Source organism: Xenia sp. Carnegie-2017, unplaced genomic scaffold, assembly GCF_021976095.1.
Source record: "Xenia sp. Carnegie-2017 unplaced genomic scaffold, XeniaSp_v1 HiC_scaffold_3, whole genome shotgun sequence".
In the NCBI taxonomy this organism is placed as follows: domain Eukaryota; kingdom Metazoa; phylum Cnidaria; class Anthozoa; order Malacalcyonacea; family Xeniidae; genus Xenia; species Xenia sp. Carnegie-2017.
The window spans coordinates 8,202,145-8,214,227 of record NW_025813493.1 but is presented as its reverse complement, the minus strand read 5'-3'; the positions used below and the strand labels follow the sequence as shown (position 1 = coordinate 8,214,227).

The window sequence follows — 12,083 nt, the reverse complement described above, 5'->3', positions numbered from 1 at the left end:
TATATGGAAACTAGATACTGTGGATGGTAACGCTCCCCACCTTCGTGACTGATATTCTTTTTCTAGTGATTAACTCAACAATTTATTCATAACAGCACACACTGTACTGAGTTTATTCCATAGCTCCATTGACCACTGTCATCGCTCCTTGCACGTTTGAAACCTGTTATCTTATGCCCGTTTTCACCTGTTTGTTTTCATATTAGTAAGGTAACTCTCTCTGCATGTATAAAGAAATTTGCAAAGTCGACTTCGTGAATGTATTTCAACTCTTTCAATGATTATTTAAAAATATTTCGCAGCATGAGATGGAAAATTTTCTTTGGTCAAACTATTTCGGCATTTTAAACTCACTTATCAAAATTGGGAGACATATGCAAAACGAATGTCGTTCGATCTAGCCTTTGCCAAAACGAACTAATGGAAACGAACTTAAGACCATGATTGCTAGCTTCCGTTTTAAATGTGCTCCGTTTAACTGCTTCATATATAAGTATTTCGTAGGAAAAGTTGCATCACTTCTGGCCAAGGCTTGTTGGTTCCACTCACCTTTTAATACCTTTGATCCATCATTTCATGGAACTCAATAGTAATTAAGTAAATCTGTCTCATAGAACAATGTTTTCATGAACGTGGAATGAATGTGAACTTTATAGTTCCAAGAAAGCAAACATTAAAACTCCATAGCATCCTTATGTCTTCCTAATATAACTATCTGAAGCTATTTCTTGGAATGTAAGACTAAACGAATTAACCTTTAGTAAAAAAACAAATTTGACTTAACACTTCATTCTTATAAATCATGTTTATATAATTATGTGTATATTGAAAATGTTCATGACGTGGCATTGTTTATGTACGTCCTGCTGAGACAGAAGATTGCAAAACTATCAACAACACAGGTTTAATTGAATTACAAATAAATGTTGACAAATTTTCATGTGGAAGGTATAAAATAAATAAACATACATTTAAAATAAACTTATCTACAATCTACAATCAATAATGAATGTTCAAATGAAAGTTTTTCAATAGTGGGGATGTTGTAATAAATCAAAATTTGCGCAAGTTTCGATGGGCTTGAATGCCAACGGACGACGTCTGCTTAGCTAAGTGCAAGGAAATGCCATTTTCTCGAAATTATACAATGTTTCATCAATACGCCGCAATATTTCAAAAAATGACATTTTGTGTGGGTTGGCTATATAAAGATCATTCAAAAATTTCAAATTTTCATTTTCGTTGATGGACGCTTTCACTTCGCTAAACACCCCAAACGGAATAATAATTTTACCAAGTTGTTTGGCATACAACAATTCCGCTGAACAGTAGTCGCTTTTGAAATACTCCTCGTTCAACCAAGCTATAAAACAATCGCATTTCTCCACTGAAATCTTTAAATCTAAAGCCAATGTACTTCCCATTTTCATATTCGTTTCATCAAGCCAAGTCAAGTATCCAAGGAAGTTGAGCCCTTCTTTGAACGAACGCATCTGTGGTTTGTCCTTAGATTTGTGGCTGAGAAAAAACTGAAATTTTGGAACGTATTTGGTGTACTTTATTTTCTGCTTTATAAGAGGGATAACGTTATCTTCTAAATATTTCCTCAGTTTCTCTTCGGTCGAAGCACTTTGTCGTAGTCGTTCCATTTCGTTGATGTTGATCAGCTTATCAACAATATCAAATGATACTAAGTCATTTTTGTCGCTGATTTTGAGATAGTGACATTTTTCAATTTCCAAAGACCAAATATCTCCACTGCCATCGTACTTAAAATTACACAGTCGAATAACAATGCCTCTTTCGAGCTCGTAATCGAATTGAAATTTTAGACACCAATAACCACTTCGTCCGTCTAGTCCGTGATTTTCCAATATCTTGATATTGCTTGGATTCAAAGACGTCGAAAGTGGCTGAACGCTCAATTTTGAAAGATCCAACTTCCCATCACTACCAGCCATGTTTATGGCAAGGTCATTATGATACGCATGCGTGACTTCATAGATCTCTCGATGCGTGAGTTTTACAATTAGATATTCACGGTATGGCTTGGAAGTGTTTGAGTCTTCCTTTTAGGAAGCAGTGTCGTTTGGGTTTTCTTTAGATAAAACATTCTTAATCCTGCATTGTTTGTCTGAGACTTAATTTTTTCACTTTGGTTTAGGAAGGCGAATACAGTTTTGTAAGCTATTTTTACACCCGTATACGTAAGTAAGATCTTCATTTAAATAATTAAATTTTTCCGTGTTTGAGTATATTACAACTCAATGTTTGGTTGTTTTGACCAAATTGAAACTGCTATCTTAAATTTCCTCAGAATATTTTCTTGCAGTCTTAGTCATCAAATTTTTACAGTGTATGTTTTGATTTCTATTGCTTGTTCGTAAAGATCTTTTAAAACAAAAACAGATGTAAACCAAAAACAGATAGCAGTACATTGACGCATTTTTAGCATAGTCACGTCCAAATGCTGTTGTTCCAATTTTTATTGTTTGTTCATAAAGATCTTTTGCTTTTTAGCATTTCCCCATCTTACGGTAAACTAAACCATGATTTATGAACAATGGCGCAGTTTTAGCATAGTCACGTCCAAATGCTATTACTCCAATTTTTTCATTCTTTACAACAGATCTCTCTACCAGCTCTCTATTTTATTTAGTGTTGACGTACCGTACAAAACACTTTCTGTCGGATGCTCAAGATTTCCATAATCTTTAGCTACGTAGAAAACAATGCTTAGTAGCCATTATTTCAGTTCTGTTGCCTTATACACAGAATGTCTTGTAACGTGACAATAATCAAGTGTTTTGTTTTATGGGTACTGTGTATGTTAAATGTGATTGGTTTATTTGCAGTCACATGACTTTGAAAAATTACAATGTTTCCCTCCAGCGAAAACAGCAAAAGTTAGCGCCCGCGCATTTTAATATCATAACAAAACAGCTATGAAGCTGAAAACGAAAAAAAATTTTCTCGAATCTATTCAGCGACGAAATTTAATTATGTAAATAAAATGGATTCAGAAAACACTCGAAAGTCGACTAAGAATTCTGATGTCACTCATAGTCTTTTACAACGAAATTTTGCAAGCCGAATCTCCCGAAAGACGTTCATTTTATTGAAGACATGTCGAAATCTAGTACCTTTCTTCCTGTATAGCAAAACAATCAACGTACATTTACTCGAGAAATATAGAGATTTGGTGTCTCAATTGAGACTTTTGGAAAGATGGTTTTATACTTATTAGAGTCACTGGTCATTTTAGCTATCATCTCATCTTTAAATAATTTGGATCGTCATTCATCCCTTGGAATGATAATATTTGCCAAATCGTCATCGTTTTGACTCGCCATCTTCCTTTGAAATGAATTCCTGCATTTTTGTTCCCGCTATAATCAATGATCAAGGAACCCAATCTACTGGATAACTGACTCCGGCGATATCGTATAGTAATGAGTGAGGCAAGCCGCCATCTTGAAAGGTGGCAAAACTGACCATATTTACGACTAATATCTGCTTTAGATGAGTTGATATAAGTTTGCAAAGTTGATGGTCTAGGTTTAATTCCTTAAATGTTTGATCGGATGGGTTTTTTAAACTTTGTTTTAGCTTATTTTTCATTTTGAGTTTTGCTTATTGCCTCCTTTCAAGATGGCGTCCTTGCCTCACCTTGACACGGTAATTAGACATTTAGAAGCCATAATATTCTCCTCACCATAAATATGATGAAATATGATGAATGTTGACATCTAGCCTCGAATACTGTCATATATTAGAGCGAACATTTTGAGGGTAGCTGAGGTGTAGTCATGAAATTATTTTTTCATTGTCATTTATAGTTTGAATGTTGTGGAGTGAACGACTCATTGGACTGGGCGAGGTACTATGAGAAAGCAAACGGAAGTCATAGGATTGTTCCTGACAACTGCTGTGTCACAGAGAAGAAAGACTGCGGTAATCCATACAGAAATACCAACCATTCAATCAAGAGTAAAATTTACAATAAGGTATATGTGTACATTGTTAATTGAACAGTTGGCAGTAAACTCTACTTTAAGCCAAGTTCCTAAATGGTAAAATGGCGACTTTGTTTCAAATAAATGGTGAATGATCAAAATAATAACGTAATATTTCTTAAAAGAGCTGTTTAGAACCAGAGCATTTACTCAATAGTTCTAATTGAGTTAGTGCTCTGTAGACGTTTTATTGTCGATTTCAGTTAACTTTTCAAATGGCGGTTACCAAGTTACTTTCTAATGTTGCCAGTTACATTTCCAAATATGGAATATTCGATATGAACTTGTCAACTTGAGTTGACAAGTTTTGTACTTGAGTACTGAAGTTGTGTACTTGAGTACAATCGTGACTAAAACACCACACGAGTACATACGAGTACATACGAATACATACGAGTGACATACAAGTACATACAAGTACATACGACTGACATACAAGAACATACGACTGACATACGAGTACATACGTGTAACATACGACTACATACTGGTCACAAGTACATATATTAGAACAGAACATACCCACGGAAACAACCACACATTCGACTGGACAGAAACTAAAGTACTCGCACGCGCACAGACTAAACACGCACGCGAATTTAAAGAAGCTTGGTACAGTAAAGACAACGACACAATAAACAGACATATCGACATACCCATCATATACTCACAACTAAAGGAAAAGGACATAAAAACTACAAACAACACCAAAACTAAAATGCTACACTCTAATATTATTAACACCAATCATATTCACAATACACCAAAACCCATGGCAACGCATTTCACCCCATCCAATCACATTAATCCACCCACTAATACAATTAGACGCTCTAAACGTCTCTAAGCTAAAAGCACGTGTAAATAAATATCCTCATTCTGATGAAGGCTCGAAGCAACGAGTCGAAAGCTCAATAAAAGTCACTTTAAATCCGGAGAAACTTTTATCTTTTATATATTACATGCCTGGATTACAAATTTTCAAACTTATATATATATATATATATATATATATATATATATATATAGTGTAGGAGTTACACTTATATGTATAAGTGAACTAAAGTTAACTTTAGTTTACTTTTTTATTTTTTCCTGTGTCCCGAGTGCAGGAGTCACCATTTTATTATGGTGATAGCCGGGAGGGCACATTGTATATACACTTTGTATATATATATATATATATATATATATATAACCCTAACCCTAACCCTAACCCTAACCCTATATAGTCGTATGTCACTCGTATGTACTCGTATGTCACTCGTATGTACTCGTATGTCACTCGTATGTCCTTGTATGTACTCGTATGTACTCGTATGTACTCGGGTGGTGTTTTAGTCACGATCCTTGAGTACTGAAGTTGTGAACTAAAGTTGCGAAGTACTAGCAAAAGCGAAAGTTCTTTGTACCCTGTAGACATTTGGCAATGAATCCGTTCAGTAAGCAAGCAAAAGCTTTACCAATAGAAGTAAGAAATGAAATACTTGAAAGGTTAAATAACGAGCGTTTGACAAACATTTCGAAACAACTAAATCTACCGTATAAGACTGTATCAAATATAATAGATCTATGGGTAGACACTGGTTCTATTGCACCTCGCCAGAGCGAACGTGATGTTCGAACCACGCGTACAGATGACGTTATTGCATACACTGAATATCTAAAAATTAATAAACCATCTATTTACGCAAAAGAGATTCAGCAATACCTAGAAAATAACAAAGTTTGCCTTCCAGCAAACATACCTAGCAGGTCATCCATTAGTACAATTTTGAATAAAGATCTTGGTTACTCTTACAAGATAATAAGTCAAATTCCTCGAGAGACAGAACGGCCGGACGTTATGGAGAAGTTAGAAGTTTACGTAGCAAATATTTCAATGATTGATTGCAAACGTATGCATTTCTTTGATGAGTCGCCTGTAGTTGTTACGAGTGGCAACAGACGTCGAGGGGCACAGTATGCAGGGTACTCCTGCATTTAAAATCCAACGATACTCTTCTAGTGCCACATTTACTGTAAACTTATTACATAATGTAAACGGCGTATCGCATCATAACACTCTTAGAGGGCCGTCAAACGTATTAGAATTGATAAAGCTTTTCCTTGCTTACTGAACGGATTCATTGCCAAATGTCTACAGGGTACAAAGACCTTTCGCGTTTGCTAGTACTTCGCAACTTTAGTTCACAACTTCAGTACTCAAGTACACAACTTCAGTACTCAAGTTCACAACTTGTCAACTCAAGTTGACAAGTTCATATCGAATATTCCATATTTGGAAAGTAACTTGGCAACCGCCATTTGAAAAGTTAACTGAAATCGACAGTAATAGATGTTCTGTAAATGTTCTAATAAAAGAACTATTGAGTTTGTTTCAGAACTAAGAACTATTGTTTTATTCATTCAAAATGGTACGTGTAAACTACTTTTTAAATAATTTTAATGCCATTTTCCCTATAATGTATACTTTGGCAAGTGTAGTTTTAACGTTGGGTAGAAAGGAGTTACTGAGTAAAAGCGCTACTTTCTCATCTCGCCATGCCTGTTCCGTAAATGCTAACTCTTCACTTCATCTCGAGTGGTAGTCTACGAATCACACGTACAAATAACACAAATTTCGAAAATTGACGTCTCGTGTTCTTGATATTCAAAATAGAAACGAGAATTTAAGGAGAGACAGAAAGAGAGAAAGTATATGTAGTATTTTGTCTTTATTCCAAAGTTGTCAAGTCATTGGTTCGGTCTTTCATTGGTCTATCTTAACGTATCGAACCATAGGCGGCGCAAAAAATCACTTAGATAGTTTAAACAAACGATAACTCTCCCCATTCCATGGCAACAGACCGTGCATTGCAAACTTTGTATTGATTTATTGTATTTATATTGAAGTAATTAGTTTGAACCCGGGAGTATCGTTACATGTTTGTAGATGTAGATCGTCCAGGTTAGTGTAGTCTTGAGAAAGATTGTTTTTGTTGTTGTTGACTGACGTTTCGACAACCTTAGCGGTAGTCATCTTCAGAGTCAAATGAGCATTTGAGTTGTAAACAGTCCTTCTCAGGACTATACTAACCTGGACGATCTACATCTACAAACCTATATTTATATTATTCATTTTCCTAAGGCAGGGAACTATTATCACAGTTAGGAACACATGCCTTTATATAAAGTAATAATGCGCGAAAAACAAACAAGAATTTAAAATAATAATTATATTACTAAAAAATAGGATGATTTTCCTACACATAAATTCATACTTAGTTTTTAAAATAGACGACAAAAATCCCGAAAAATATGCGTGAACTTTTCAACTTGTTTGTAAAATTTTTCTGTCTCCATGTTGGATACCTCGTATTTGTGCATATCCTAACTGTTTTTAAAAAGACTCTCAGATGCAATGGCTAAAATTTGAAAGTATCGTGGATAATTTTAACGTATCGAACACTCTACGGGATGAAATGAAAATTGTATAACTTTCCTTGAAATTACGTTTGTCGTGTTTTCAGGGATGCTTCAATGAATTGGAAGATTTCCTTAAGTATAACCTTTTAACAATTGGAATTATTGCTGCTGTGCTTGTCATCATTGAGGTAAGCTAATTTTACAATAAAATCTTTTTCGCATCATTCAAATTTCAACGTTTCTTTTGTTTTAATGTTTGTAGCTTGTGGCCATTATCCTTGCCTTTCTTCTTATTACACATTTCAAAGAAGCTGGAGAATGTGTGTGATGGCATCAAGTAAACTCGATGATCACATTTGAAGAAAGAATATCGCATTTTTAGATTTTATTGTATAAAATATATCAAAGATTCTATAGATAAATTAATATAATCATGTGAACAAACAATATAAAAATAATAAGCTACGTAAGCTATCCATTTATAAGCTACGTAATTGGGTGATAATTATGAGTTGTGTCATTAGCTCATAGTAGCTGTCAGAATAATAAATGGAGTTATTCTTATAATACAGCAAAACAATTGCCTAAAATTTTACTTCGATTTTTATTGAATCATTCTCAGTCATGAAAACACGAGTGATTACTGCTGCACAACAACGAACGACGAAGACAACTAGGCTCTAAGTGTTCCATGGATGACAATCACTAACATTCCATGCTTCAAAGATGGCTGTTTTGTGTTCCTCTTCTTCTTCATTTTTGCCTAAACATGTTCGATGGGGTTTACGGAGGTCAGGTTTTTGCTAAGGACTGAGAGATATCCTGTTTCTTCATTTGGTTCGTTTTTTCTGCATGACAGGTGCGCCATCCTATTTGAAAATGATATCTTAACCACAAAAATTATTTCATTCCGCACGACTGTTCAGCCCAAAGTATGCCTTTTTTATGACAGTTGAAAATACAAATCTCACTGGCATCAATGTATCCACGGACATAGATACAACCCCCATCCTTGCTTAGCTATATGGAAACTAGATACTGTGGATGGGAACGCTCCCCACTTTTGTGACTGATATTCTTTTTCTAGTGATTAACTCAACAATTTATTCATAACAGCACACACTGTACTGAGTTTATTCCATAGCTCCATTGACCACTGTCATCGTTCCTTGCACGTTTGAAACCTGTTATCTTATGCCCGTTTTCACCTGTTTGTTTTCATATTAGTAAGGTAACTCTCTCTGCATGTATAAAGAAATTTGCAAAGTCGACTTCGTGAATGTATTTCAACTCTTTCAATGATTATTTAAAAATATTTCGCGGCATGAGATGGAAAATTTTCTTTGGTCAAACTATTTCGGCATTTTAAACTCACACATCAAATTTGGGAGACATATGCAAAACGAATGTCGTTTGATCTAGCCTGTGTCAAAACGAACTAATGGAAAACGAACTTTACACCATGATTGCTAGCTTTCGTTTTAAACGTGCTCCGTTTAACTGCTTCGTATATAAGTATTTCATAGGGAAAGTTGCACCACTTCTAGCCAAGGCTTGGTAGTTGCACTCACCTTTTAATACCTTTGATCCATTCTTTCGTGGAACTCAATAGTAATTAAGTGAATCAGTCTCATAGAACAATGTTTTCATGAACGTCGACTGTTACATGATGTCTGTTCCAAATGGTTGCTGTCAAATGAATATAAACTTCATGTAATAGTTCCTAGAAAGTAAACATTAAAACTCCATAGCATCCTTTTGTCTTCCTAGTAAAACTATCTGAAGCTATTTCTTGGAATGTAAGACTAAACAAATTAACCTTTAGTAAAAAAACAAATTTGACTTAACACTTCATTCTTATAAATCATGTTTATATAATTATGTGTATATTGAAAATGTTCATGACGTGGCATTGTTTATGTACGTCCTGCTGAGACAGAAGATTGCAAAACTATCAACAACACAGGTTTAATTGAATTACAAATAAATGTTGGCAAATTTTCGTCTGGAAGGTATAAAACAAATAAACTTACATTGAAAATAAACTTATCTACAATCTACAATCAATAATGAACGTTCAAATGAAAGTTTTCCAATAGTTGACGTTGTAATAAATCAAAATTTGCGCAAGTTTCGATGGGCTTGAATGCCAACGGACGACGTCTGCTAAGCTAACTGCAAGGAAATGCCATTTTCTCGAAATTATACAATGTTTCATCGATACGCCGCAACATTTCAAAAAATGACATTTCGTGTGGATTGGCTATAAAAAGATCTTTCAAAAATTTCAAATTTTCATTTTCGTTGATGGACGCTTTCACTTCGCTAAACACCCCAAACGGAATAATAATTTTACCAAGTTGTTTGGCATACAACAATTCCGCCGAACAGTAGTCGCTTTTGAAATACTCCTCGTTCAACCAAGCTATAAAACAATCGCATTTCTCCACTGAAATCTTTAAATCCAAAGCCAATGTACTTCCCATTTTCATATTCGTTTCATCAAGCCAAGTCAAGTATCCAAGGAAGTTGAGCCCTTCTTTGAACGAACGCATCTGCGGTTTGTCCTTAGATTTGTGGCTGAGAAAAAACTGAAATTTTGGAACGTATTTGGTGTACTTTATTTTCTGCTTTATAAGAGGGATAACGTTATCTTCTAAATATTTCTTCAGTTTCTCTTCGGTCAAAGCACTTTGTCGTAGTCGTTTCATTTCGTTGATGTTGATCAGCTTATCAACAATATCAAATGACACTAAGTCATTTTTGTCGCTGATTTTGAGATAGTGACATTTTTCAATTTCCAAAGACCAAATATCTCCACTGCCATCGTACTTAAAATTACACAGTCGAATAACAATGCCTCTTTCGAGCTCGTAATCGAATTGAAATTTTAGCCACCAATAACCAGTACGTCCGTCTAGTCCGTTATTTTCCAATATCTTCATATTGCTTGGATTCAAAGACGTCGAAAGTGGCTGAACGTTCAATTTTGAAAGATCCAACTTCCCATCACTACCAGCCATGTTTATGGCAAGGTCATTATGATACGCATGCGTGACTTCATAGATCTCTCGATGCGTGAGTTTTACAATTAGATATTCACGGTATGGCTTGGAAGTGTTTGAGTCTTACTTTTAGGAAGCAGTGTCGTTTGGGTTTTCTTTAGATAAAACATTCTTAATCCTGCATTGTTTGTCTGAGACTTAATTTTTTCACTTTGGTTTAGGAAGGCGAATACAGTTTGGTAAGCTTTTTTTACACCCGTACGTAAGTAAGATCTTCATTTAAATAATTAAATTTTTCCGTGTTTGAGTATGTTACAACTCAATGTTTGGTTGTTTTGACCAAATTGAAGCTGCTATCTTAAATGTCCTCAGAATATTTTCTTGCACTCTTAGTCATCAAATTTTTACAGTGTATGTTTTGATTTCTATTGCTTGTTCGTAAAGATCTTTTAAAACAAAAACAGATGTAAACCAAAAACAGATAGCAGTACATTGACGCAGTTTTAGCATGGTCACGTCCAAATGCAATTATTCCAATTTTTTCATTCTTTACAACAGATCTCTCAACCAAATCTCTATTTTATTTAGTGTTGACGTACCGTACAAAACACTTTCTGTCGGATGCTCAAGATTTCCATAATCTCTAGCTACGTAGAAAACAATGCTTAGTAGCCATTATTCCAGTTCTGTTGCCTTATACATAGAATGTCTTGAAACGTGGCAATAATAAAGTGTTTGTTTTATGGGTACTGTGTATGTTAAATGTGATTGGTTTATTTGCAGTCACATGACTTTGAAAAATTACAATGTTTCCCTCCAGCGAAAGAGCAAAAATTAGCGCCCGCGCATTTTAATATGATAACAAAACAGCTATGAAGCTGAAAACGAAAAAAAATTTTCTCGAATCTATTCAGCGACGAAATTTAATTATGTAGATAAAATGGATTCAGAAAACACTCCATTGTCGACTAAGAATTCTGATGTCACTCATAGTCTTTTACAACGAAATTTTGCAAGCCGAATCTCCCCGAAAAACGTTCATTTTATTGAAGACATGTTGAAATCTATGACCTTTCTTCCTGTATAGCAAAACAATCAACGTACGTTTACTCGAGAAATATAGAGATTTGGTGTCTCAATTGAGACTTTTGGAAAGATGGTTTTATACTTATTAGAGTCACTGGTCATTTTAGCTATCATCTCATCTTTAAAGTGGTTATATCACGAATTTTAGCCCCCCTTTTTTATTAGCTAAATTTAAAGACCTTGTTTCAGTGATTTTAAATCTGCAATTATAATTGAAATTGGATTGGTGAAAGTGATTTTACGGACGTTCAAAATCACGATTTTCAGCATTTTTTTTTGCGAACTTTTTGATTGGTATGCTAATGACTTGTGACGTAGAAAGTTGAACACATATGTCAACATAACATATTCTACTAGTAATCTTAATAAGAAACGCGGAGGAAAACGCTGTGTTGCTGGCGGACCTAATCATATTAGTTGCGCCAATGATTCAAAAACCGAAGGAATGTCGATGCATCTGTTTCCTAAAAAAGAAACAGAGCCGCAAAGACATAGAAAATGGGTAAATTTTGTGCGTAAACATAGACCGGGTTTTGAGGCTTCCTCTACCTCGTGTCTGTGTTCTGCG

At 34.8% G+C, this 12,083-nt stretch overlaps 2 protein-coding genes and 1 long non-coding RNA gene across 3 annotated transcripts; 1 reads left to right on the top strand and 2 right to left on the bottom strand.

Moving 5' to 3' along the window:
• Positions 1-888: 888 nt before the first annotated feature.
• LOC124454456 lies at positions 889-1,997 on the bottom strand. Its single transcript, XM_047005266.1, has one exon. It carries the CDS (start codon positions 1,959-1,961, stop codon positions 1,110-1,112), a length of 852 nt encoding a protein of 283 aa, XP_046861222.1. The 5' UTR covers positions 1,962-1,997; the 3' UTR covers positions 889-1,109.
• Positions 1,998-3,871: 1,874 nt separating this feature from the next.
• LOC124454624 lies at positions 3,872-8,001 on the top strand. Its single transcript, XR_006951540.1, has 3 exons — positions 3,872-4,007; positions 7,529-7,612; positions 7,687-8,001. It is a non-coding gene; the product is annotated as an uncharacterized LOC124454624 (long non-coding RNA).
• A 1,260-nt stretch (positions 8,002-9,261) lies between these two features.
• LOC124454623 lies at positions 9,262-10,483 on the bottom strand. Its single transcript, XM_047005402.1, has one exon. The coding sequence runs from the start codon at positions 10,445-10,447 to the stop codon at positions 9,596-9,598; it is 852 nt and encodes a 283-aa protein (XP_046861358.1). The 5' UTR covers positions 10,448-10,483; the 3' UTR covers positions 9,262-9,595.
• Positions 10,484-12,083: the final 1,600 nt, after the last annotated feature.

Excerpts from the sequence above, each read along its gene's own strand:
- LOC124454456 (XM_047005266.1), bottom strand. The coding sequence starts at position 1,961 with ATGGCTGGTAGTGATGGGAAGTTGGATCTTTCAAAATTGAGCGTTCAG.
- LOC124454623 (XM_047005402.1), bottom strand. The coding sequence starts at position 10,447 with ATGGCTGGTAGTGATGGGAAGTTGGATCTTTCAAAATTGAACGTTCAG.